The sequence below is a fragment of the Blennius ocellaris genome (assembly GCF_963422515.1).
Source record: "Blennius ocellaris genome assembly, chromosome: 15".
Lineage (NCBI taxonomy): Eukaryota > Metazoa > Chordata > Actinopteri > Blenniiformes > Blenniidae > Blennius > Blennius ocellaris.
Window position 1 is genome coordinate 10,315,538 of NC_137664.1, and position 22,890 is coordinate 10,338,427.

A 22,890-nucleotide genomic window follows, 5' to 3' on the forward strand; every position below is an offset into this window, starting at 1 on the left:
ATGTTTAATGAAACAATTGGTATTACGCATTTATTTTTTGTTACAAAACCCAAATTTAGGGGCTTAGTACAAATAATAATTTTAAAATAGAAGACCTGAACATACTACTGTTGACTCCCTGTATTATCTCAATGCAATGTAATTTATCTCCACATCAAAAGATTTAGGGCTGACAATTGTTAATTTTAGTTTTGCCTCTTGCAAAATGACCTCAAGTCGTGTATTTCCCTTTTGAATCTGACCATTATTTTTCTTCTGTCTCATTACTGCATTTCTTATGCTAGAAATAATGACACTAATAAATAGGCATTCCCAAACAACTGTCTTAGAAAAAAGGGTTCAACAGCTTCATTGGTACAGTTATTGTGATATGTCTAGAGCAAATGTTCTCCGAAATGATAAGTGCAGGTCTTACTGACATGTCCTTGGTTCAGTATCATTTTGTGTTGCAAGGCATGCACATACAGTCTCGAGAGGTTCTTGATCAACAAAAGAAACTGTTGTTTGATGAAACGACAGAGATCACATATAATGTTACATAACATTTTTAAATAACCTTTACCAAAAGCTTTGTTTCGCAGATGTTTCACTGTCAACAAATTGACCAAGCACTTGGAATTGTTTTGGTTTGCAAAAAAAAAAAAAAAAGCTTGATCAGGCATGTGTTCTGTTTTTCTGTAAAAATACAAAATGTCACTGAAGAGGTCAAATACTTCACTCAGCCAATCCACAGCTGCAGATAATATTTAATCACTTAAAAAAAAAGTAAAACTACTTTAACCTGCCTGCTGAAAGAAAGATGAACTAAAGAGGAACCGGGTTTGAGCAATGGGGCCCGAGGATTTCACAATGTGGAAGAACCTCACACAAACCACGGATGGTCTTTATACATAACTGCCACACATTTGGTACTAAAGTTCAATTTATCACTGTACGCTTCTTCCTGGATTTGGATCTAAAATGTGTTTTGATTGAATGATTAGTACTTTTGTTTTCCTCTGGAAAGTCATGTTAGGAAAGGGCATTCCCCAGAACACCCCCCCCCCCAGCTGTCTAAGCCCCCTATCCGCCCCCTATCTGCACGTGACTTTAGCGTTGGTTATGGATGTTGAGCTATATTTAGCACAGTTCTTTTTTTTTTTCCTAATTAATTTAACCTCTCAACAAGTTCACAGAAAAAAGAGAGAATGTACTGATAAGGTTGATAAACAGCTCAGCAACACACACGCGCACACGAACGGGAGGGGGGAGGGTGTTACAACGTGCCTAACTCCGCCCCGGCAGTTCCTCCAGCTGATGGTCTGTGTTGCATGTTTGGGATTGTTGTGATGGGAGGCCGTGGCCATCTTGGATGAGGAGCAAGCGGCGGAGGACGGACGTCGTTCAGCGGCTCAGCCTGTTAGCAGCGTTAGCCGCGCGGGCCAGATTAAACCACAATCCGTGCTGCGACTATGACCCGCACGCGCCGTTTTGTCTCGAGCTAGCCGGAGCTTTCAGCGCGTGAAAAAGGAGGAAAACCACCAACAACAACAAAAAAAATAATGCTTCCAAATCGCGTGAATGGTTTAACATTATAAATCGGGGGGGAGGAGAGAGGGGCGTCGGCGGTGCAGATCCTCGGTAAATGTTTTAATTTCTGGATAGAGGAGTGACTATGAATGGAGGATAAATGTTGCCGAAGGCTGACAGCAGCAGTTTCGTCCTCTTCTCTCTCCTCTTCGTCCTCACGGTAACGGACCCGCCACGGACAGGTAAATATCAGTTGTTTTCGCTTTGCACACGTTCCCCGGGGTTAAGGCTGAGAAAGTGGGGGGGTGGAAACGGATCCGAGATGGTCCGGCGGGGAGGCCTGCGGGACGAGCCGGGGACTCTGGTGCTTTTTTTTTTAAGCCGCCTCTGCTGCGGCTCGTCCCCGCCGAGCAGCCGGAGCCGCGGCTGCTTCGCGGCTCCTATTGTTACGAGAGAGAAAAAACCTCCACGGTGGGTGAAAAACAAAACATTTGAAAAGTGTTTTATAGTCCACATTGCAATATTGTTCTCGTGATTAAAGAAAACAATTACTGATCCTCTTAGTTTTCCAAAACACACGTCTTCCACTCTTGTTGTTGAGGCGTATTAACAAAACTATTTACTTTTATCTCTGCTGTTTGTAAATAAGCTGTCATTTTTAAATGCATGTTGGAGATTTATCCCTCCTCGTCTCTATCTTTTGGTCACAACCGTCTTTGTCTTCGCTCCACTTCATGATTATTAACTCCTTAAAATCAAATGTACTGCTATCGTCCCAGGCTGAAGAAAAATGTGTTTACTCAAGAGACTAAATCTTAAAATCACACAGCGGCCCCTAATCGAATAATCCACTTATTAGATTTGAGTAAATGAATAACTTCCAGCAGAACGCTCGGATTCTAATTCGTTGATTTTGAGTTGGACATGTCCACGACAACATGCCAATCTTTTATGCACATCCAACAAGGAAATAGACTTGAGGTGATTTGTCTCAATATGACGCCCAAAGTGCTTTGGGTGCATGTGTTTGTACAGTACTTTTCTACATCCTGTGGTTTCCTCCAAGCCTCATCTTGTGATCCAGACAATCGTGTGGATTAGAGAAACTGTTATCAGTTCTGCTCGGGGATGAACACATTACTGTTTGGCTCAAACCAGAAGACCTCCTGCCTCGAAGACGGTTTGCACACAAAACACTGTATACTTTGTTTTGTTCATTTGTGTCCAGGTTTGTTCCCAGGGGAAAAAAACCAACATTGGTTCACATCAAAACTTTATTTTACAGGCATGCATCAGTAAAATCAGTTGTCATTTCATGGAGGAAAAGTCAGTTTTTGCGAGATTCAAAAAAAAAAAAAAAAGGTTTCGACACATTTTCAGCCTACAATCTTTACGTCGTAAATGTTTTTAAAACTATTGCTTAATTTTTTTGGGTTATCGCGGTTGGCAGCGCCAGTTTAGGAAGCTGTGTTTTTGCACACTTGCCAAAGTTGAAGAGCCATACGAGTCAATATTGGAAGAAATTCCCTCAAAATCACTTTTATCCATTAATGAACATTCAGAAAAACAATTTACCTGCATGGTTCGCGAGGTCCTGCGGTTGCGATATGCAAAAAAAAACCTCACGAGTTTGTTCAGGAGGACTGATGCTTGGTGCTCCTGCTTAGTGTGCATGGTTGTCATACTTCTCGGTGGTTACATTTGATAAAAGCACAGCAGTGAATGTTGGCCAGTTTAAGTCGAAGCTGTGCTTCGACACACTCTCAGCATTCATTGAAGGAGCCTCTTCAAATTTCCGCCAGATGTCTCGTGCATTCACATGAAAAGAATCGCAGTTTTGGCCCCTACGTGCGATCGGGTTAAAAGCAGGAACTGACGGGGGATCTGATTCGCGTGACGCCGCGGTGTCGAGGTATATTGGTTAACGTGTTTGTGCAGGTCCCGCGGATTTGTACGCCGCAAATCAGACAGGCGCACTAAAATTGAGGAAGCAGAGTGAAGTACTTCTGTATAGTAGACATTATTGGGAGGACGAAAAACATTTGCCAACAGTAATCAGGCATGTTTGACGTGAACAGATCTCGGTCAGAGTCACATCATGTAAACTTGCCCAGTTCTTCAAGAAGGTAGAAAGTTTCCCCCGTGGGTTTTGCGCAGTCGACTGTACTTTGTGTATTTTCTAAGCGGCTGAGCGATCGATCCGTGTAACACTGACAGCTGGTTTATCACAGTCGGTTTTACCAACAAAAAAATAAATCAGCAACTTCACTTTTGACAGACCACCATTTGTCATCAACCAGCCACTTACATTGAGCGAGTGAATTCAATGTTGGGCGAGTTAACTTGCGGTGAACCAATTACAGACGACATGAGATACAGGTTTGAGAATAATCTTTGGAAAGTGCTCGTGTAACCGATCTTCTCAATGAAGTGCGTCTATTCAATTCGACGTCACCCTCCCACAAATATGAAGCTTTGCCCTGTCTCCACTTTTAAGTCCTTTGCGATGTGTATAGCAAGTGTTCAGATTAATGCTTTCTTGCTGCGGGATGGCAGGCAGCAATGAACATTTGTAACCACCACAGGGAGACTTAATCACGGTCACACCTGCAATCGCTCGCAACTTATTGCTCACGCTGCCGTCGGGTACGGTTGAGCAGATGAAAGCTCACGTAGACGACCTGATAATCGAGCTAGAATATATCGAGAGAGAGACTAATACACTGTGCTGTTGGACGGGGGCTGAGTGTATCTCGGATCGTAGTCTTTTGTTGGCGACGAGACGGGTTCATGGCCGTCCGTATTCGCAGTTGCGCAACCACAAACAGCCTGAGACTATTCCCCGAGAGGGTCAGAGCGTTCACCCACCCCCATGGCACCACACTGCCTAATCAGACTGCTGCCATGAGTTACAGGTTCAATTTACGATAATGCAGCAGAAAGTGATACTGCTGTCAGCACTGCTTGAAAAATACTGTTTTTAAAAGAAAGTTCATGTTGTACCTTGCTATAATAATCTTATATGACTACTTTGAATCAGGCAGTTCTGGTACTAATCAAAGTATTAAATCTGCCGCGTCTTAAGTGAAAGTTCCCAAACTTTAAACATGACTGCACACAAGAGGAAGAAAGAAAGAAAAAAAAGCTAATTTGCTTCTTGATAGCCAGTTCTAATATATGAAACAGCCAGTATTATCTTCTGGAGTGGAGCTGTTAAACTGTGGCTGGTTCTTGAAGGGAGTTGGCCTGGCGGTGCATTTCATTCCCATGGTGTAAAGAAAAAAATAGCTGTTGTAGACCTGAGGTAGCAGAAAGAGAGCCAAAAGCATGTACCCACTCACTGGTTTCAACAGCAAAACCTCGGCATCAATATGAATCACCGGGCGCTGGGGATGACGCGGCGTGTGCACAGGACCGGTTCACTGTGCCGCCGCACTTCAGCGAGACCGAGTTGGAGGCCACTTCTCTTTCTTTACTGTATTTTCTTGTTATATAAGAGGCTCACTTTTCACTGCCAGTGTGCACTCGTGTTCACATCACGAAATCCAGAGTTTGAGCGAGTAATGGTCTCGGCCTTGGATGATTTTTATCTTGTGTATTCTTCTTCACGCAGTCGACACTCCTCCGAGCTTTCTTTTGCCTCTCATGTTGCCCGTATTGCTTTGAATTTAAGGCACCGCTCCATATACTGCAGCAGCCTTTGTTTTAGATACGGTATGTGTGCATGCAGGTGCAGCGATGCCTCCTTCAGGATTTTTGCTGTGTGCAATTATGAGCCATCAGCGATTATCTGCAAAAACAAAACATTAGCTGCTTCTCCCAATTCTTGCAGAGGAATCTCTGAAATCCCCATCAAACATTGTAAAGTGTTTTTTTTTTCTTCCTTCAAACAGCCACATTCAATTTCGATCGTTCATTCAAGGGCTTCAGAAAATTCCGATAGCCCCAAAAGAAACGCACAAAGAAACGCACTCCTGCTTGAAGCTGTGTCAGGGGAAAAAAAGGATGTTTTCATCTGAATGTGTCCACCCTGTGCCTTCAACTTATCACATCTGATAACCTGAAGCAGTGCGCTACCAGCATCTGAATAAATTCTCTTCCCGTAGATACTCTGCAGCACAGTTATCAGTATTGCACAGTGCAGTCAATCCTTATTCAAATGAAGCTCACATCCATCAGGGACACGAACCAGGCATTTAATATATAGTTGTGATGGAGCACATGTAGCACAAGCTTGAGCAGCCAGCTTCATTTCTGTACAGGTGGCAACCATCTGCTTTTGGGATTTTTCTCATTACAATATGCATTAGTGAAAAAGAAAAAAAAAAAAAGTAAATTATCAAAATCATCCTTTGCTGTAGGAAGAATTTGTTACATCAGGAGCAACGAAAAGACAAAGGAAAAGCTTACAGCCTCCTCTGGTTAAAGTGTTGCTTTGGCAACACTCGTTAGAAAAGTAATTTTAAAAAGTAATCGGTGTCTAAAGGTGCATTAATTGTAAAACTGACTGACCTTTTGAAAGGCATACACTTTTTTTTTTTCCCCCCCAAGTCAATTTGCAGTTAGCCTCTTTTAAATATGTGTTAGGCATTCGCAATTAACATTAAAGTATTTGGTATACGTGCTCATTTTGATGCTATCCATTATCATGACACACTTTCAAGCTTCATCATAGAACATTCACTTCCAGGAGACGGAGGCCAGTCTGTAATGCGTTTCACTCCACTTGGCATTAACTGAGACGAGGTGACGTCCATTGTCTTACTCCGCTCTTACCTTTTGCCAGTCTGGGATCCAACCCGGAAAGAAAAGAAAAGAAAAGAGGGTTCCCGTGTCGAACCCAGATTTGATGCGTTTTTCAAATCAAATTTGCATCTGTGATTACATCTGCAGAGCCTCGTGTAACATTAGCTTTCCCAAACTAAATAGTCCGCTGCTATTAAAACACATTCGCCAATTGGCTCATCAGCAACTATAGTGTTATGAGCTGAAGAGGTTGGAAGTATTATTTGGTTTACACACGGTAAAAAGGGTCTTGATATAATACAGCAATGTTAAAGGTGATATCTGTTGATGTTGTAGCGAAGCACGGGGCCCCAACCATCCATCTTCTTTTCCACTTGATCCATGTGAGGTTACATCGGTATGGAGAGCAGAACAGCCCAGATATCGCCATCCCCCAAAACTTTCCCAACCTATCTGGGGGAGACCCTAAGCTGTTCCCAGACTAAACCGAAGATATAATCTCTCCAGCAAATTTTTGAGATGACCCGAGTCAGATGGGAGGTGGCCCCTCTGAGCACTCTCCACCAGACATTCCTGGGGAGGTGGTTGTAAACCTCCCTCAAGTCTCCCAAAACACACGCAGACTGGTTTGTCAAGCTTCCATGCCCCCGAGATAATCTGCAAGAAGGTGACGATCTGGTCCATTGTTCCACAGCCAGGATGGAAGCCACACGGTTCTTCCTGGATCGGAGGTTTGACTGTCGCTTGACTGTTGACTGTTGACATCCACCAATGGAATCAGATAAGGATTCTCGAGAAGCCTCCAGCCTTGGAGGGGTACTTGGCCCCAGGTGTCAGGAAATCCTTAAAGTACTTCCTCCACCTCCTGAACAAACCTCACGTCCTGGGCTGCCAAATGGAACCCATACCCTCTTTGAGGCCGACGATACGACCTCCTCGAACTCCACCAAGGAGAACTTGGGCCCGCGGTCATGTTTGTGTTTGAACATGTTTGTTATGGACAATCCATAACGAGAACAATTTTGCAATAATAACTCACTGCTTGGGTTCATATCCAGCTGGCCGTTCCTCCGCATTTGGTGATGGAGGCCCACTCAGTAGAAGTTTGTCTTCCATTACTGAGGTTTAATCCAATAAGTGTGCAAGCACCTTGTATAATAGGCGTGTAAAATAGGGTCGTTAGAGTGAGATTGGCCAAGGTTGAAAATACAAGTCGACTTACTCTGAATATTGGAGCAATCCTGCAGTGGCAAGTTTCCAAACTGATATTAAAATCTTTTTTCCCTTAATGTGCAGCAATCCACATTATAGTGCAAATTAAACCTAGTGTTAAACTACTAAAGCCCTGTTGGTTAGTTGTGTTGTCTTGTTGCACGGTCGTGGTGACAGGGTCTCCTAGGATGGCCAGTACACACACCAAACAACAGTCACGATCTTGAAATAGCTCTGAGCTTTGGTTCAAGTAAAAATAGTGTTTCTCTATTGTAGGTACACCCAACCACCTGTATTCTCACAAATAGCAGGGCTTGTGCGCTCAGTTCTACCCAGCAATAGATGCCAGAGAGAAGTGGGCATTTTGAATAAGACACTTCTTTTAGAAGTCGACTTTAGCGAGCAACAGAAACAAGACGGACATTGTATTTGTTAGTCTGTTTTGGGTTGATTCAGTCGAAGCTGAAGTGAAATTAACCATTTTTAATGGACCTTGCACTGATAAACGGGCAGTCATTCTATTGTTTCTATTTGTTTCAGGTCCACGGGTAGCTCTGGCAAGATTATTGTCAGGTAAGCAAGCAGTTTGTCTTCCAGTGTAGTAGCTCTTTGCTAGCATACACTCATCAACTTTTCTCCAAAAACAAAATAAGGTTTTCCTAAGACATCACACGTCCCTTGTCAATAATTCAGGAGAGGTCACTTAATGTAATAAAAGTAAATCTCCACAAGTAATCCCCCACCCCCAACCCCTATCAGCACCATTGTTCTCCCTGGTAAACCTGTTGTTTCATCACATGTGGTGAGCTTGTAGCCACCTACAGAACACAGATCGTATTACTGAATAATAAATACGCTCATGAAAAGCCTACAGAGGTTCAGAATGGGTCTACTGTTCTTTAAGGCCGTTTTCTCCCAGCTGCCAACATAACTGAACTGTTCCGTAACAACGCGTTTACAAAAGTCATGTAGTTTGGGGTTGTTGTTTTTTTCCCCTCCCCTGTGATCTTGTGGAAATATGATGAATAACCCTCAGAAACCGATTCTGTCAGCGCTCAGCCAACAAACAAAAAGCAGTAGCTTGCAGACATGATTAAACTTGTCTGGAGATTAGAGACATTGTTCCTTTTTTCCTCGGTTGATTTGTGCCTCAGATCAAATCTGAATACGTTCAGTCCCCCCCCCCCCCCCCCCCGCTGCAGTGGATTTTCGTTTTCCTTTTTCGTTCCTAAGTTTATAAATTGTTACGTAGCAAAGAGGAAGTGTTTTCGTTGTAAAACTCCCTATAACATCCTATTCTGCACCACACCCTTTGTTTATACTGTATATAAATATGGTTCCATATTTTATCAATAAACAAAGGTGTTTTTTTTTTTTTATAGAATTATTTTGGTTTTTCAGTTTGTTTTTGTGCAAAGCAACAATATTCCGCCTGTGCAAAAAGGACAAATACCTCTACAGATGTGCCGCCACCAGAGACTAAGCACAGGGTTCTATTTTGTCTTCATACAAGTAATTTATGATTTTATAGTTTCTTTCAATTACTTTGGACACAAAAAAAAAAACAACAAAAAAACTGTTTTCCATCATCAACCTCATCCATTCTGGGTCTTCATCGGATACTACACCAAATTCCAAAAATATGTATTTGCCTAAAAGCAGTAAGCTGAAATTGTGTGTCTGTGTCTCTGCTCTGCGATATGCTGGCAGCCGGTTCAGTGTCTTTGCCCGTTGTCAGCTGGGATCCAGCTCCAGGGCCCCCTGTGGCCTTGAGTTGCAGAAAAAACAGTACAGAAGATGGATGCATTCATTAAACAAAGCAATTACATAAACACATTTCTGTGGTTAAGTTTGCCACACGGTTTTGGATGGCGTTTCCTTTTGAATCAGCGAAAATACTAACTTCAATTGAGCTGTAAGCTTTTACTGTGAAAGAGAGGCTTTAATTTTAGAAACTGAAATTGGACGTGGCATAAAGTAGTAATTCTAAATATAACAAACCACTTATTGATCACTCCCATAGACGTTTACACCCTTGAGTAACCCCGACCGTCACTGCTTCTCCTTTCTGTAGTAATGCGCCATTCATAAAGCTGCGTGTATCGTCTATCTGCAAGTCTGCATTTAAGAAGCTAAAACAATAAGACAGATGGTAAAATCGCATTCAACAATACTGCGGGCTGAACTTCATTAGATTCCCATGCACGCCAAATCAGTGGAAAGTGATGCACACAGCCTTCGACTATGTTGCATTAATATGTGTGTGTACTGTATCGTATTGTACAGTCGCTGCCGACTCAGTTCATCTCTCCGGCTGCGGTCATCGTGCCGGTGGCAGTGCTCCTTGGTTGTTGTCAGGAAGAACATCAATGTTTTTGGTTTTTTTTCTTTCATTCTTTTTGTTTTGTTTTTTTAATATCACACTATAGATTTTCGCCCGACCACCACCCGAGACGAGTCATATGTTGCCGGTCGTCCCGAGAGCTCACATGCCTACATTCAACCTCTCCGCTGAACTCCTGACTGAAAATTGGCTTTGTGCTGTTTAGAAAAGGCCCGAGTCACGTGCCGGCTTGTGACCACGCGAACCCTCCTGTTTGTGTTCCAGAGCAGCGCTGCAGCCCCGGGCAGTTTGCCTGCCGCAGTGGGAAGATGCAGTGTATCCCAATGTCCTGGCAGTGTGACGGCTGGACGGCGTGCGAGGACAAGAGCGACGAGATGGACTGTCCCCGTGAGTACAGCTTACTCGAGCCCTTTTACACCCACACCGTTACCCAACACCCATAACGTGATTGATTTCTGAGAGGAGAATAGCAACACCCCGAACCTTTTCGCACCCGAATGATCGAATCACAGAGCGAGCGGCTCCGAATGCAGGTGCGGATGCACTCAAGAATGCCTCGAGGATGTCGAAGGATATAGTCAAGCTGCACCGAGATGTTCACTGATGCATGCTACATATGACTACATATGAACAGTCATGGCCTGGAGTGAGTGTGTGTGGGAGGGGGGGGGGGGGGGGGTGGACTGAGCCACAGGATGACCTAGTCGCATTTGGAAATTCTATTTCTTTTTTTTTGTTTTTCTTACAAGTCTGTAAGTGGGAGAAGTCCAGGATTGCAGTTCACAGTACCAGGTCCGTAGGTCTGGACTGACGGCGTCGGGTTGGGGGGGGGGGGGGGGTAGAGTTTAGTCCTGAGTGGCTGCACATGTGTCTGCGACTCCGTGTTTGTTTACTGCCGGTTGATCTCTTCAACGCCGCGTAGACGTTTGCAGTGCTAAGCCTTTTGACCGAAATCCTATTGTTGTCCCCTTAAATCCAGAAAGACCTTATCCCCCGGATCTCTGACCGCATAATGGGAATTATTGAAAGGATTGAGTCCAGCATGTGACCTCCATACAGCTGGAGTTGTGCATGCCTTGAGTTACGGCGGCAGGCCTGCCAGCAACACTCTGCCCTGATTGAGGTTTCACACTGGCGTCTATTCATGCTTCAGGAAAGCCACATTTATAGAACAAGCAACAGCACTGACCTCTTAAGAAGAAACTTCCTGTTGTTTTCTTTGTTTATTCACGAGAACAGCTCCTTGGCACACATACAGTGTTTTCACCAGCAAATCTGCTGATCATTATTCACCAAACAATGTCATAGCTGAGCTAAATAACTCAAAAGTTCAACATGTTGATAATAACAATTATCTTTTTCTTTTTTTTCCCCCCTCTACATCACCTCTCATCCACAACATGCAACCCAAACTGTTTTCGTATTTAATTATTGTTAAATGGGGAGAAGACATTAAAAGCAAAAATACATGATGAAAGACTATTTAAATTGCCAGCATTAAAACAGAGGTAAAATGAATTAACAATTGGGAGCATTAAAAGCAGTCGGCTCATTATTGAAAACAAAACCACAAACTTCCTTTTTTTTTTCTCCACAGAGAAATACAAGAAAATATCCCCTCAAGCGTTTCTCAGCAAGGGGTTATCACTGATTAAATCAGCAGTGTGCATGAAAACCAATGTTCTTCACTGGGATTATCTCTTGTTGCGTATCAGGTGAAGGTGAAGCAATCCTTAATGCTAATTCCAGGTTGACAAATATAGAAACAAAATGAGAAAAGTAGAAATGTCCAGCTTCTTGGACACAGGAACCATGCAGGTTGGAAACTAAAGATCAGCCACAACACAGTCAATCTTCAGCAAAACATTAACTTAAACTGAGGGGATATTAAAAGTGAAACACGTCAGGAAAGATTATTTGAGGATGTGAGGTTTTGACAGATCATACAGCAACCTGATTTTGTATTCTGTTACTCATATTGTGGGAGAAATGTATAGCATTTGTATTGAGTTTTGATTTTTGGTTAATTACGCAACGTCACACAAATGTTATGAGTGAATAGAATGCAAATCATACGTTTCTTGGGGACTTTGAACAGGCTCAAAACAAAGAGTGAATCCTGGGTGAGAAAGTTTGAACTTCTATATACCTCACACTATTTTCTTGTTAAGGAGAGAATTCAGGAATGTTGGAGGAGGAAACCAGCGAAATCATGCAGTTTGAAGGGAATGAAAATAAGGACTGGATTGACAAAAGTTAATTACAAAAAAGAAAACAAGCACCAGGAGTTCCCATTTTTTAAATATTGTCGACACTTTTATTGTCGCCGTTTTGCTCAAAGATAAGCTGATGCGTGCAGTGAAAACGTCCTTGAGTATTCAAGAACATTTTATCCTGTCAGAAATGTTCATTTGTGCAATTATTTACTTTTTTCCATGATTTTTTTTTTGTTTTTGTTTGCAGCCATTAAAGAGGAAAGATTTCGTTTTGGGAACGGGTACGACCAGGTAGAAGACGTCATGGGAGTGGCTCAGCCTGTCCGCTTCAACAGTACGGATCTCGCCTTGTTCCCAGAGGACTGTATTTGGCCCTCGACTGTCGAAATCTGCCTCACGCCGTCCTCATCCTCTCGCCCCCCCACAGAGAAATGTCCCAGCGGATGGCACCACTACGAGAAGACTGCCAGCTGCTACAAGGTGTACCTGAGGAACGAGAACTACTGGCAGGCCGTGGACACGTGCCAGAAGGTCAACGGCTCGCTGGCCACGTTCGTCACCAACGAGGAGCTGCAGTTCATCCTGAAGATCGAGGTGGATTTCGACGACAAAGTGTGCGAGCGCAAAGACCAGTGCAAGTGAGTGTTTAGCTTTTTTTTTTTTTTTATGTCTGAAGGCACACACTTTCACTGTTCGGTCGCCTAAAGAGAAAGGAAACCAACCGAGGAGTGACTTTTTCTCAACCATGAAATTGATTCTTGACCCTTTTTTTTTTCCAAGCAGATGGAATATGTGCTGTGATAATATCTGTTACAGGTTGTTCGCCATCTAGTGGTCATTATTAACCATTGCAGGGATCCTTGATCGGCTCATTTCACAATGAAAACAGTGCAGTCGTTTACAGTTTAATGGTTATTTTCTCAGGTTCTGGGTGGGATACCAGTATGTAATCACCAATCAGAATCACTCCTTGGAGGGCCGCTGGGAAGTCGCCTACAAAGGTAATCAAGACTGGGATTAATAGAATAAAGTGTCCCAGTGTTGTTTCGATTCTTCAAAGTGTACTAACGTACCACTTTTTTTTTTGCCGTTTCAAATTACAGGTTCGATGCAGGTTTTTTTGCCACCCGAGGGTCTGACAAACTTTGGAGAGGCGTCTCCCACCCAGGAGAACGTCTTCTGTGCCCAGCTGCAGCGCTTCCAGATCAAAAGCATGAACGACCGAGGGCTGCACAGCTGGCACGCCGAGAACTGCTACAAGAAGTTTCCCTTTTTGTGCAAGAGGCGTACGGGCTCATTGTCTCTCTCTCTCTCTCTCTCTCTCTCTTCTCACAAATATAAACGGCAGCTTTTTATTCCGGTTCCACAAGCATGTTTTTTTGTTTTTGTTTCCCAGGGCAAACGTGTGTGGATATAAAAGACAACGTTGTGAACGAGGGCTACTATTTCACCCCGAAGGGAGACGACCCGTGTCTGAGCTGCACGTGTCACGACGGCGAGCCGGAGATGTGCGTGGCGGCGCTGTGCGAGCGGCCGCAGGGGTGCCAGCACTTCCGCAAGGACCCCAAAGAGTGCTGCAAGTTCACCTGTCTGGATCCAGGTACTGACCCGCCCGGTGGCCACGGGCTTTCTCAGAAATGACTGGAGAACGTTGTTTTCGCGCCCGTGTGCGACAACTCCAGCATCAAATGGCACCTCACGATATGTTTATTATTTTAAGTGCTTTTATTTTTTTTTAAATTTTTGATCAGTGGTCACTCAGGCAGGACTCTTGTTGGTGCCACAGCACTCATTCAGATAATTCCGCCTCATCTGTGTAATGAAATGACATCTCCAGAGTTATGATGGCAGCGTCGCTAAAACCAACGGCGGTGGGAGGAAGAGTCATCGCGTTATACAATCTATGACTACGCCGATTCTCACTTTTCATTCCAGCACCACATATTCTCAAACTAGAAACACTCAGCCAACAGTTTGTTTGTATTTGATGTATTAAAAAAAAAAAAAAAAAAAGCCCAGTTGAGTGTTGACAAAGTGATGCGATGGTCTCTGCTTCCCTCCCGCCTCAGACGGAAACAGTCTGTTCGACTCCATGGCCAGCGGGATGAGGCTGATCGTCAGCTGCATCTCGTCCTTCCTCATTCTCTCCCTGCTGCTCTTCATGGTGCACAGACTCCGTCAGAGGAGACGCGAACGCATCGAAACGCTAATCGGAGGAAACTGTGAGTACTTGAGTCGGTCAGACAGGCGAGGCCTCACATGAACTGCACCTCAGAGGTGTTTTTTGTTTTGTATTCAGCGAGACTCTCAACGCCTCTTTACGACGCAGATCTTGCGGCGTTAATTAGATAAAGCATGCTGATGAACTACCGTGACACTTCTTGAAACATTTTTTTTTTTTTTTTTTTTTTTTTTTTTTCAATCAATTAAAAGTCTTTTCACTTGTTGATCTGTTTTAATTTCGCCCAGTGCACCACTTCAACCTTGGGCGACGAGTCCCGGGCTTCGATTACGGCCCGGATGCATTTGGCACTGGCCTCACTCCTCTTCATCTGTCCGACGACGGCGAGGGAGGTGCTTTTCATTTCCAGGAGCCTCCTCCGCCGTACGCAGCCTACAAATACCCCGACATCCAGCACCCCGACGACCCCCCTCCGCCGTACGAAGCCTCCATAAACCCAGACAGCCTCCTCTACGTGGATCTGGGTGAGTGCGCCTCCCTTCTCGGGTCTGTGTAAGAATCCCATCGCGTGCGGTGTGTTAAAGCCCTCGCCCTCCCCTCTTCCGTCTGTTCTCGCGTCCGCCAGGCCACAGCGGGGTTCCCATGGTGCCGAGCCAGATGAACGCCATGGTCAACGGGCTCCAGGCCGACATTCCCAACGCCTCAGGTCCCGTGCCAGACTCGGCGCCGTCCTCTCAGCAGAGGGAGGACTCCATAGATAGCAGCACCCTCCTGGTGGGGCCCGACACGCCCACGGATGGCCACGCCCCCACCCCCATGCCCCCAGACTGCACCTCCTCCCTCAGCACCGTCATATAGGACTGTGGGCGGTACGGCGGCGAGCTGCACACGGATATTCACCTGCTGGCGAAGGAAAGGTCATAGACGTCACACGCGGCAGACTGTTGTGTCGCTGAGCTGGAACACTGAATGCTCAGAGGAAGAGGGGAGGTGTGTACAGATGCATCAGGAGGCGGGGCAGCATGGGCCAGGAGGACGCTCCCTTTCTGACGACTCCTTAGTCCGCCACATTTTATTTTCTTTTTTTTTTTGGGCGACACTGGCATCTATAAGGAACTGACGGAAAAAAACCCCCACAACAAAACATCAAATTGAGATGGCTGCACTTTTGATTGAACAAAGCTTTTTTTTTTTGGGACCTTTTGAAAACATCTTGATAATCCTTCTGAACGAGCTGCGAAGCCCCGGTGTAAATACCCCCTCAGGTCTGCGCCCGTCAAAACTCTTAAAAAAAAACAACAACTTGTGTGTCTCTGATTCAGCACAAGGCCGAAATACAACAGACTGATGCACAGCGACGCCAGCTTTTGTTCCATGTGCATTTTTTTTTTTTTTTGCATCCGTATTGATCCATCAGTCTCCGGGCTACAACAACAACAACAACAACAACAACGTCCAACTCTGTCCAGCGCAGCATGTCCCCGAGCTCAGTTTGTGATGCTCATGAAAATCCCCAGTCCCCGATATTTTACTAGTGTGATACGCGAAGCTGTCTTCCAGGTTTATAGCACACATTTGCAGCGAAAACATGTTTTGTAGTCCAAACGGTTTAACCTTATGAGAAGGTACGGCTCGGTTCCTGCGCTAGGGGTTTTTTATCAGGTAATGCTCCGATGAGGCATTACGTGTCAAAGAATGTTGTGATACTGATAAATATAAGTTTGCTATTGTGTTTTTTTTGTTAATAATTTATGACTACAGGTCGTGATCTTGGCTGTTTAATTGTGGGATAGACGTAGGCGGGTTTCCTTGACGAAGACTTTTAAAAGTGTATATGTGAAGATTAGAGAAGCTGTATCCCCCTCGGTAAATGACAAAAAAAAAAACTGTTCCAATCATGAAGTTGTATATTCATGCAAATGATCCCGTTATTTGATCATAGTTTTGGATTTTCTAGCTTGACTATTTAAAAACTATTTTTCACAGTCGCCCCCATAATCAAATTGTTTTGTTTTGTTTTTTTTGAGGTGAGAGAAATGACGCATTCGGATGGCGTCCCACCATCCATGAGGTGTTTCATGAAGTGCGTCTCGGATCTCTCTGTATTCGAGATTGTTTCCGGCTACTTGTGGACTTGGAAGCAGCGAGTCTCTCTTCCGTTTCGCGGCCCTCGGTGGGATCGCCGTCTGAAACACAAATTGTAATAAACGGGAGAAAGCGTGGCACCAGTTAGACCCCCCCCCTGTAAATGCTGACAATCGTTTTTTTTTTTTTTGATGAAAGCTGAAGAAGTCGACCCACAGCCACCAGCATCCAGGCCGCTTATGATCTGCGTCGGGGAAAGAAAACAGCTGTAAACGTGTCTGACTGCACATCTGTGTATCTCATGTTTGAATGTATTGTGTAAAAAAGAAAAGGAAAAAAAAATACTGTGTGCTTATCTTTTCAGTTTACCCCCCCCCCCCCCCTTTTTTTTTTTTCTTGGCTTTTTCTTTGCTTAGACAATCCATAGTGGATTAACAAACAGAATCACATTCATGGTGGAAACAGTGCAGTGTGAATGTGTTTGTCATGGAGACTGTAAACTGGTTTGGATTCTCCCACCCCCATTAAGTTTGTTTAGTTTTTACTTTCCAAAATGCTTCTTTGGACCTGCAGTGCATGTTATTTTGTGGAATCTTTTGGCATGCTGGCAGATTATTTTCTTTGGATGGAAGCATTTTTTTTTTGTAGCTCAACAGTGTGTCCTGAGTGAAGTTTAATATCCGCATATGCGTCGACAACCTGCCCACAACAGCGACATCCACACCGTCCCGTCTGTCTCGGACTGTGGCGGCGGTGTGTGACACCACTTTTCTTTTCTTTTTTGGGGGGGGGGTGTAAAGGTTTGAAATGTCTTCTGTGTAATTCAACTAATGCTACATTTCATTGTCTTTACTTTAATAGCCTTTAAAAATGCAAAAGAAAAGCTTCATTTGCAGGGGGGGGGGGGGGCGGGTTTGTGTTGGGGTTGGGGTTTTTTTGGGTTGTTTTTTTTCTGAGGTAGATGTACATCTAATCAAATGCCAAATAAATTGCACCATGAAGGACAACTCATGCGTCAGTGGATGCAAACACATGCTGAACCTCATCGGTTTGCGACATTTGGCCGCTCCGACGAGGAAACTCCTCCAGCCTGCAGCAGCCAAATGTCAGAGCGGGATTAAGGTGGGCTGTGGGGAAATCCCCACCCTCCCCTCCCCCGCCTCCCCTCGGCGGTGAGACGGAGGCCGCGGGTGAATCCAATCCAAGGCAGCCAGAAGATTGAAATAATTTAAAGAAAGCGGATATAGTGCGGCTTCGCAGTGACTCATAAGGCAGTCGGCGGAGTGGAGATGGTGATACCCGGCTGGGAAAGCATTGTGGGGGGGGGGGGGAAGAAAAGAGGCTTTGTCCACCGGCGCCGAGTAGTGACAGAATCACAACATCTAATCCTGGTCAGGAGAGACGCAACACTGAACACCGAGCCGCGCGGGCAAATCTATATTTATACACAGTTTCCAGTCAAGTCCTAAATTAAGATGAAATATCTAATGCTTTGTACTTCATGATTCCTCACTGGCAGGGTGAATGAGCACTTGAAGTATACTTGAATACAACTACTGGACTTCAATGTTATTTTATGTCAAAATAACTTTAACTTGCCTGCAGAAAATGTCTCTTTCAGAGTGTGTTTCACAGGCATATGGTCTATAAAGAAAAACATTGAAATATTGGCCTCAAATTGTTTAGCGTATTAAATTATGGAATATAGATTGTAGGCTGTAGATGGCATGGTGTAATTTTCACATACTTGTTGGCGAAAACAATACTTATAATAGCACAAGTACCCCTGCTAAAAACGATAGCAAGCTAATGCTTATTTTGAAGGAGATCTTCTCAGCGAACAATAATATGGAGATTTACAATAAAAGCATAAAAAGGATTTGGAATATTATAAAACTGTAATTTTTTAATGTTTCACCATTTTTTTATTTTTTTTATTTTAACCTTCACTCTATCTGATTGAGCCTCTTAACGCATCCTCTGGCTTTCCAGTGAGATGAATGGCGCTTGTTACTAGTCACTGGGCATCTATACTGGCGGCGGCAGCCTGCAGGAACGGGCAAGAGGAGGAGGAGGAGGAGGAGGAGGAGGAGGGGGGGGGGGGGGGTGAAGCTGTCCCTCCATCAATGAGCCTGTTGATCAGAAAAGACCACTAGTGTGGTAATGACACAGTCCACTGATCCCACCGGGAGAAGATAAAACTCGGCTTTCACCTCCCGTTCCTATTTAAGCGAGGCTTTAGCGCAGGTTTGTTTCCAGTCTACCTCAGATACCGACACCTGTCTGGTCCTGGTCCGGCTGCGGGATCCCACCATGATCTGGCTGCAGCTCTCCTGCTGACAATTGTTTCACACGCGGAGTCAGGTGAGACCTTTGCTTAGGTGTTAACGGAAGGGGGGGATATCCTACGTTCATGTGACGAAATCAGAGATTTTGTGTTTTTATTTTGCAGACGACTACTGTTATGATGAGCAACACTGCGGTAAGTGGACTATTTTTTTTATTTATTATTATTTTAAAACAACCAAGAGGCTATTGTTTCTCATCGGAATGCAGATGATCACTGTAACGTCCCACCATTTGTTGATAATACGCAAACGTGACATGGAACGAGCTTCTTTCTATAATTCAAATGACGTGAGGCACCTTAAAATGAGGCAGTGTCCTCCTGCAAACTGCTCCTCGGAGGGTGAATGGCTCTTTGAGATGTGAGGAAATCATCAAAGGAGTGATTTACATCTGAATAATCACTGGAGGCCTCAAGAGACTCGTCTGTTGAGAATTTCACAAGAGGGAAAAACAAAGACGGGAATAGATGTCAGGAAAAAATAAACCCTATGAACATAATCTATTCAAAGCTGATCACAATTCACCGGGTTTTGATCGTCTCCCTCAGATGTTTGTAGGAATGAGAGCAACTTGATGATCACTATGAGTGACTCCATCAAGGCTCCTGACCTTTGAACTGTGTGAAAATGTGAAATTGCTGAAAGATTTGTCCAATTCAGGGGGGGTTTGATGAAAGACGGGGCAGTTCATGAGACAGACAAGCTCACTCACTCACATCTATGGACAATTCAAAGTCACCAACTAACCTTAAGTGCACATTTTTTTATTTTTTTTTTTGGACTGCGGGAGAAAACCGATGATCGCACAGGGAGAACGTGCAAACCCCACACAGCTGGGCCTGCGACTGGTCTCACATCATAGTGAAGACAAAGCGCTGACCACCGCATGACGGTGCAGCCCTCAAACAGAAAAGATAAAAAAAAAATTATGAGATGAAAAAAAATATGACGTTTTTTTTTTTTTTTTACAAATTATGGCCAAATAAGTGCTAAGGCCTCGTCCACTGTATATGTAATTCATCATCTTCATGACTAACCTCCTGATTTAGTCAACTTATATAAATGTTTACACACTGGCACATATAGTTATATTGCTTTGTGTGTCCATGTATGTATGTGTTCATGTAGGTGTGAGCTTGTACACACTGTGTTTTTACTGTATGCTGTATTTATTAATTGAATTGTTGGTTGTTGATCGATTTGATGATTTTATTTGATCAGATTTGCATTGGTGCTGATCTGTCATATATGAGTATTTCAAACTATTTCTTAGTGCATCAAGCTGTGTTGGGATATTGGTTTATGTAAAGTCTCAATAGTTAAGCCTTTTCACTCTTTGGAGGAAGAGAAGAGAAGAGAAGAGAAGAGAGAAGAGAAGAGAAGAGAAGAGAAGAGAAGAGAAGAGAAGAGAAGAGAAGAGAAGAGAAGAGAAGAGAAGAGAAGAGAAGAGAAGAGAAGAGAAGAGAAGAGAAGAGAAGAGAAGAGAAGAGGAAGAGAAGAGAAGAGAAGAGAAGAGAAGAGAAGAGAAGAGAAGAGAAGAGAAGAGAAGAGAAGAGAAGAGAAGAGAAGAGAAGAGAAGAGAAGAGAAGAGAAGAGAAGAGAAGAGAAGAGAAGAGAAGAGAAGAGAAGAGAAGAGAAGAGAAGAGAAGAGAAGAGAAGAGAAGAGAAGAGAAGAGAAGAGAAGAGAAGAGAAGAGAAGAGAAGAGAAGAGAAGAGAAGAGAAGAGAAGAGAAGAGAAGAGAATTTTGATGATATGATCTATGTAAAACAATGAGAACTGAACACCTACAAAGCAGTAGCGTTATAAAGTTGTAAGCTTTTAAAAGTATATATTTCCTTTTACATGCAACACTGACATGAACCGTCTGCTGCCACTTCCTCTTGTGTTCTAAGCCTTGTCGCCTCGGGTCGTGCTCCTTAATCTCCTGCCTTCTCTGTGTCAGATCCTTACGCATGGGGAGACTTGTACCCTTCCTGCCACCCTTTACTTGAACTCCATCACTCGCCGATCAATCTGGACCACGACATGATCAGGAACGACTCCCTGGGGCCCGTACACCTCGAAGGATTCGACGTAACCCAAACAGGCCACTGGGACACTCGCCAACGATGGACACTCTGGTGAACATACAGCAGACACACACACACACACACACACACACACACACACACACACACACACACACACACACACACACACACACACGAAGGTCATGCAATGCTCTCTTTATGTTGGAGGTGACGCGTCCCTGTTTTGTTGCTCAGTCATCCTGCGGGTCGGTGGTGGCATGTCGGTGAGTGGCGGGGGTCTTCCAGATGTGTACCACACCCTGCAGCTGCACTTCCACTGGGGAGGCCCGGTCACCAACGGCTCGGAGCACACGGTGGACAGACGCAGATTCCCGATGGAGGTACAGTACGGTCAGTAGACAGCGCTACACTGTCACCAGCCAACCCGCCGCGGTCGCCGAGCGCGGTGCGGACCTTCCCTCAACGTCTCCACGCTTTTGTTTGTGTTTACGTCAGATGCACATCGTCAACGTGAAGGCAATCCATCCAAACATGTCGGCGGCGTTGGAGGACCCCAACCGGACTGGCCGTTCTTGGTTTCTTCATTGATGTCAGTGTGATTGTAAAAACGCCCTGCATTTCTCACAGTTGGCGTGTTTTCTCTTTGTACGCGATTTACTGATTCTCTCGATCTCGTTGCAGGTGGTTTATGCAGACAATGTTCACTTTGGACACATTTCACAAAAGCTGTCTTCGGTTGCTTACAAAGGTTAAATGGGTCTCAGAGGAAATTCCCTCCCGCCCTCGCTGTGACCCCGCTCTCACTGCAACTTGTGCTATTTCTCCAGGCCAAACGACCAAAGTCAAGCCATTCCCGCTGATGAGCCTCCTACCAAAGCACAACATGAGTCAGTATTATCGTTATTCTGGCAGCCTCACTACCCCTCCGTGTTCTCAAGCTGTGGTGTGGACTCTGTATGAAGTCCCCGTCTACATCTCCTGGTCACAGGTACGTCTCCTGAGCAGGATTGAGTTTCTCAGTAAAAACAAAACAAAAAATGTAACATATTTCTATAACATTTCTTCCTCAGCTGGCTCAGTTCACCTCACAGATCTTCTCCACAGAGGAGGACGCAGAGCAGGTCACGCCGTTGCACAACAACTTCAGACACGTCCATGCCACCTTCAGCCGCGCCGTGTCGGCCTCCAAAGATGCCAAACTCCTCGGCGGGACGGCGGCTCAGCCCCTCGGGCCGGCGCCGTCACTCCGTCTGCTTCCCAATCGTCCTGCTCGGAGGCTTCGCTTCCAGACTTTAATGCTGTCCTTGAAGTCAACATCATGAAAGAAAAGTTCATTTTAAAGTTCATTTTACTACAAAAAACAGCATTTCTTTTTTTTATTTCAGAGGATTCTGGCATACAGGGATTTACTGAAGCTGAAATATTTCAGTGGAATATACATAAAATAATCATACTGTGAAGAAGAGTACTGTAAACGTTATTTTTAATGGATTATTTAACTCCATTGGTGCATTGCTAACACTTTAATATGATTCCAAGAGCAGCTGTGAGTCTGTGCTTACCACCATGTTTTATGTTCAGTGGGTATAATTAGTATATTAGTTAGTCGTATGTTAGCGACCTAACAAAGTGCAGCTGAAGCGCATGTGTAGAATTTGTTCATAGAATTAAAAAAAATGGTCTGATGTTGGAGCTTCAAGAAGAACAGAGTGATTACAATCTTTTATAACCACAAAAATATCCTTTATTATTCTCCATTGTGTTTAAGAAAAAAGTCCTTAAATACTTGTTGTCATACAGTTGTCTTTAAAGTTGATGAAATAGCTGATATATGACCTTGAACACATGCAGATCCTGGCCTGACGCGGGCCGAAGTGCGGCTCAGATCTGGAAATAGAAAAAAACATTGCGAAAACCACGTGAAAATTGTTGTCTCCAAATGTCATGTATAGAAAACTGAATTAGTAAATTTTGACATAGCATTTCTGACAATTATTTCACAGAATGTGACAGTTTCCCGTTTGAAAAATGAGTGGAATGAACCAAACCTGCACTAAGTAGCTACTTTAAAAAGACTCCTTATTTTACACTTTCTTCACATCTGACTAAACTGATTAATGAACCAATAAATGCTTACAACAGGACTGCATTTTGAAGTTGTGGGTAAAGACAGTGGATGTGCTCAGAGCCCAGCAGCTTATATGATTCAAATAGCTT

The 22,890-nt window shown here is 44.1% G+C and overlaps 2 protein-coding genes across 3 annotated transcripts; both read left to right on the plus strand.

The window, feature by feature from the left end:
• The first annotated feature begins 1,380 nt into the window (after positions 1-1,380).
• dgcr2 (DiGeorge syndrome critical region gene 2) lies at positions 1,381-17,184 on the plus strand. 2 transcript variants are annotated; one of them, XM_080509975.1, is made up of 11 exons: positions 1,381-1,751; positions 8,008-8,040; positions 10,076-10,198; positions 12,275-12,361; positions 12,455-12,665; positions 12,952-13,028; positions 13,131-13,313; positions 13,424-13,627; positions 14,097-14,249; positions 14,497-14,733; positions 14,835-17,184. In XM_080509975.1, exons 1-11 carry the CDS (start codon positions 1,670-1,672, stop codon positions 15,065-15,067), a joined length of 1,623 nt encoding a protein of 540 aa, XP_080366101.1. In that variant the 5' UTR covers positions 1,381-1,669; the 3' UTR covers positions 15,068-17,184. The 2 variants fall into 2 exon arrangements, with proteins under 2 accessions (XP_080366101.1, XP_080366102.1); XM_080509976.1 differs by lacking the exon at positions 8,008-8,040.
• Positions 17,185-17,290: 106 nt separating this feature from the next.
• car15 (carbonic anhydrase 15) lies at positions 17,291-21,969 on the plus strand (the record flags this gene model as incomplete). The annotated part of the gene is given in 12 exon segments (XM_080509903.1): positions 17,291-17,466; positions 18,564-18,658; positions 18,747-18,776; positions 20,586-20,737; positions 20,739-20,763; positions 20,908-21,053; positions 21,169-21,225; positions 21,227-21,262; positions 21,355-21,421; positions 21,501-21,661; positions 21,744-21,929; positions 21,931-21,969. Coding segments are annotated over 12 exon segments (1,170 nt in total).
• Positions 21,970-22,890: the final 921 nt, after the last annotated feature.

Excerpts from the sequence above, each read along its gene's own strand:
- dgcr2 (XM_080509975.1), top strand. The coding sequence starts at position 1,670 with ATGTTGCCGAAGGCTGACAGCAGCAGTTTCGTCCTCTTCTCTCTCCTC. Across the intron at positions 8,041-10,075 it reads TCTGGCAAGATTATTGTCAG|AGCAGCGCTGCAGCCCCGGG; the intron begins GTAAGCAAGCAG and ends TTTGTGTTCCAG. Across the intron at positions 12,666-12,951 it reads GAGCGCAAAGACCAGTGCAA|GTTCTGGGTGGGATACCAGT; the intron begins GTGAGTGTTTAG and ends TTATTTTCTCAG.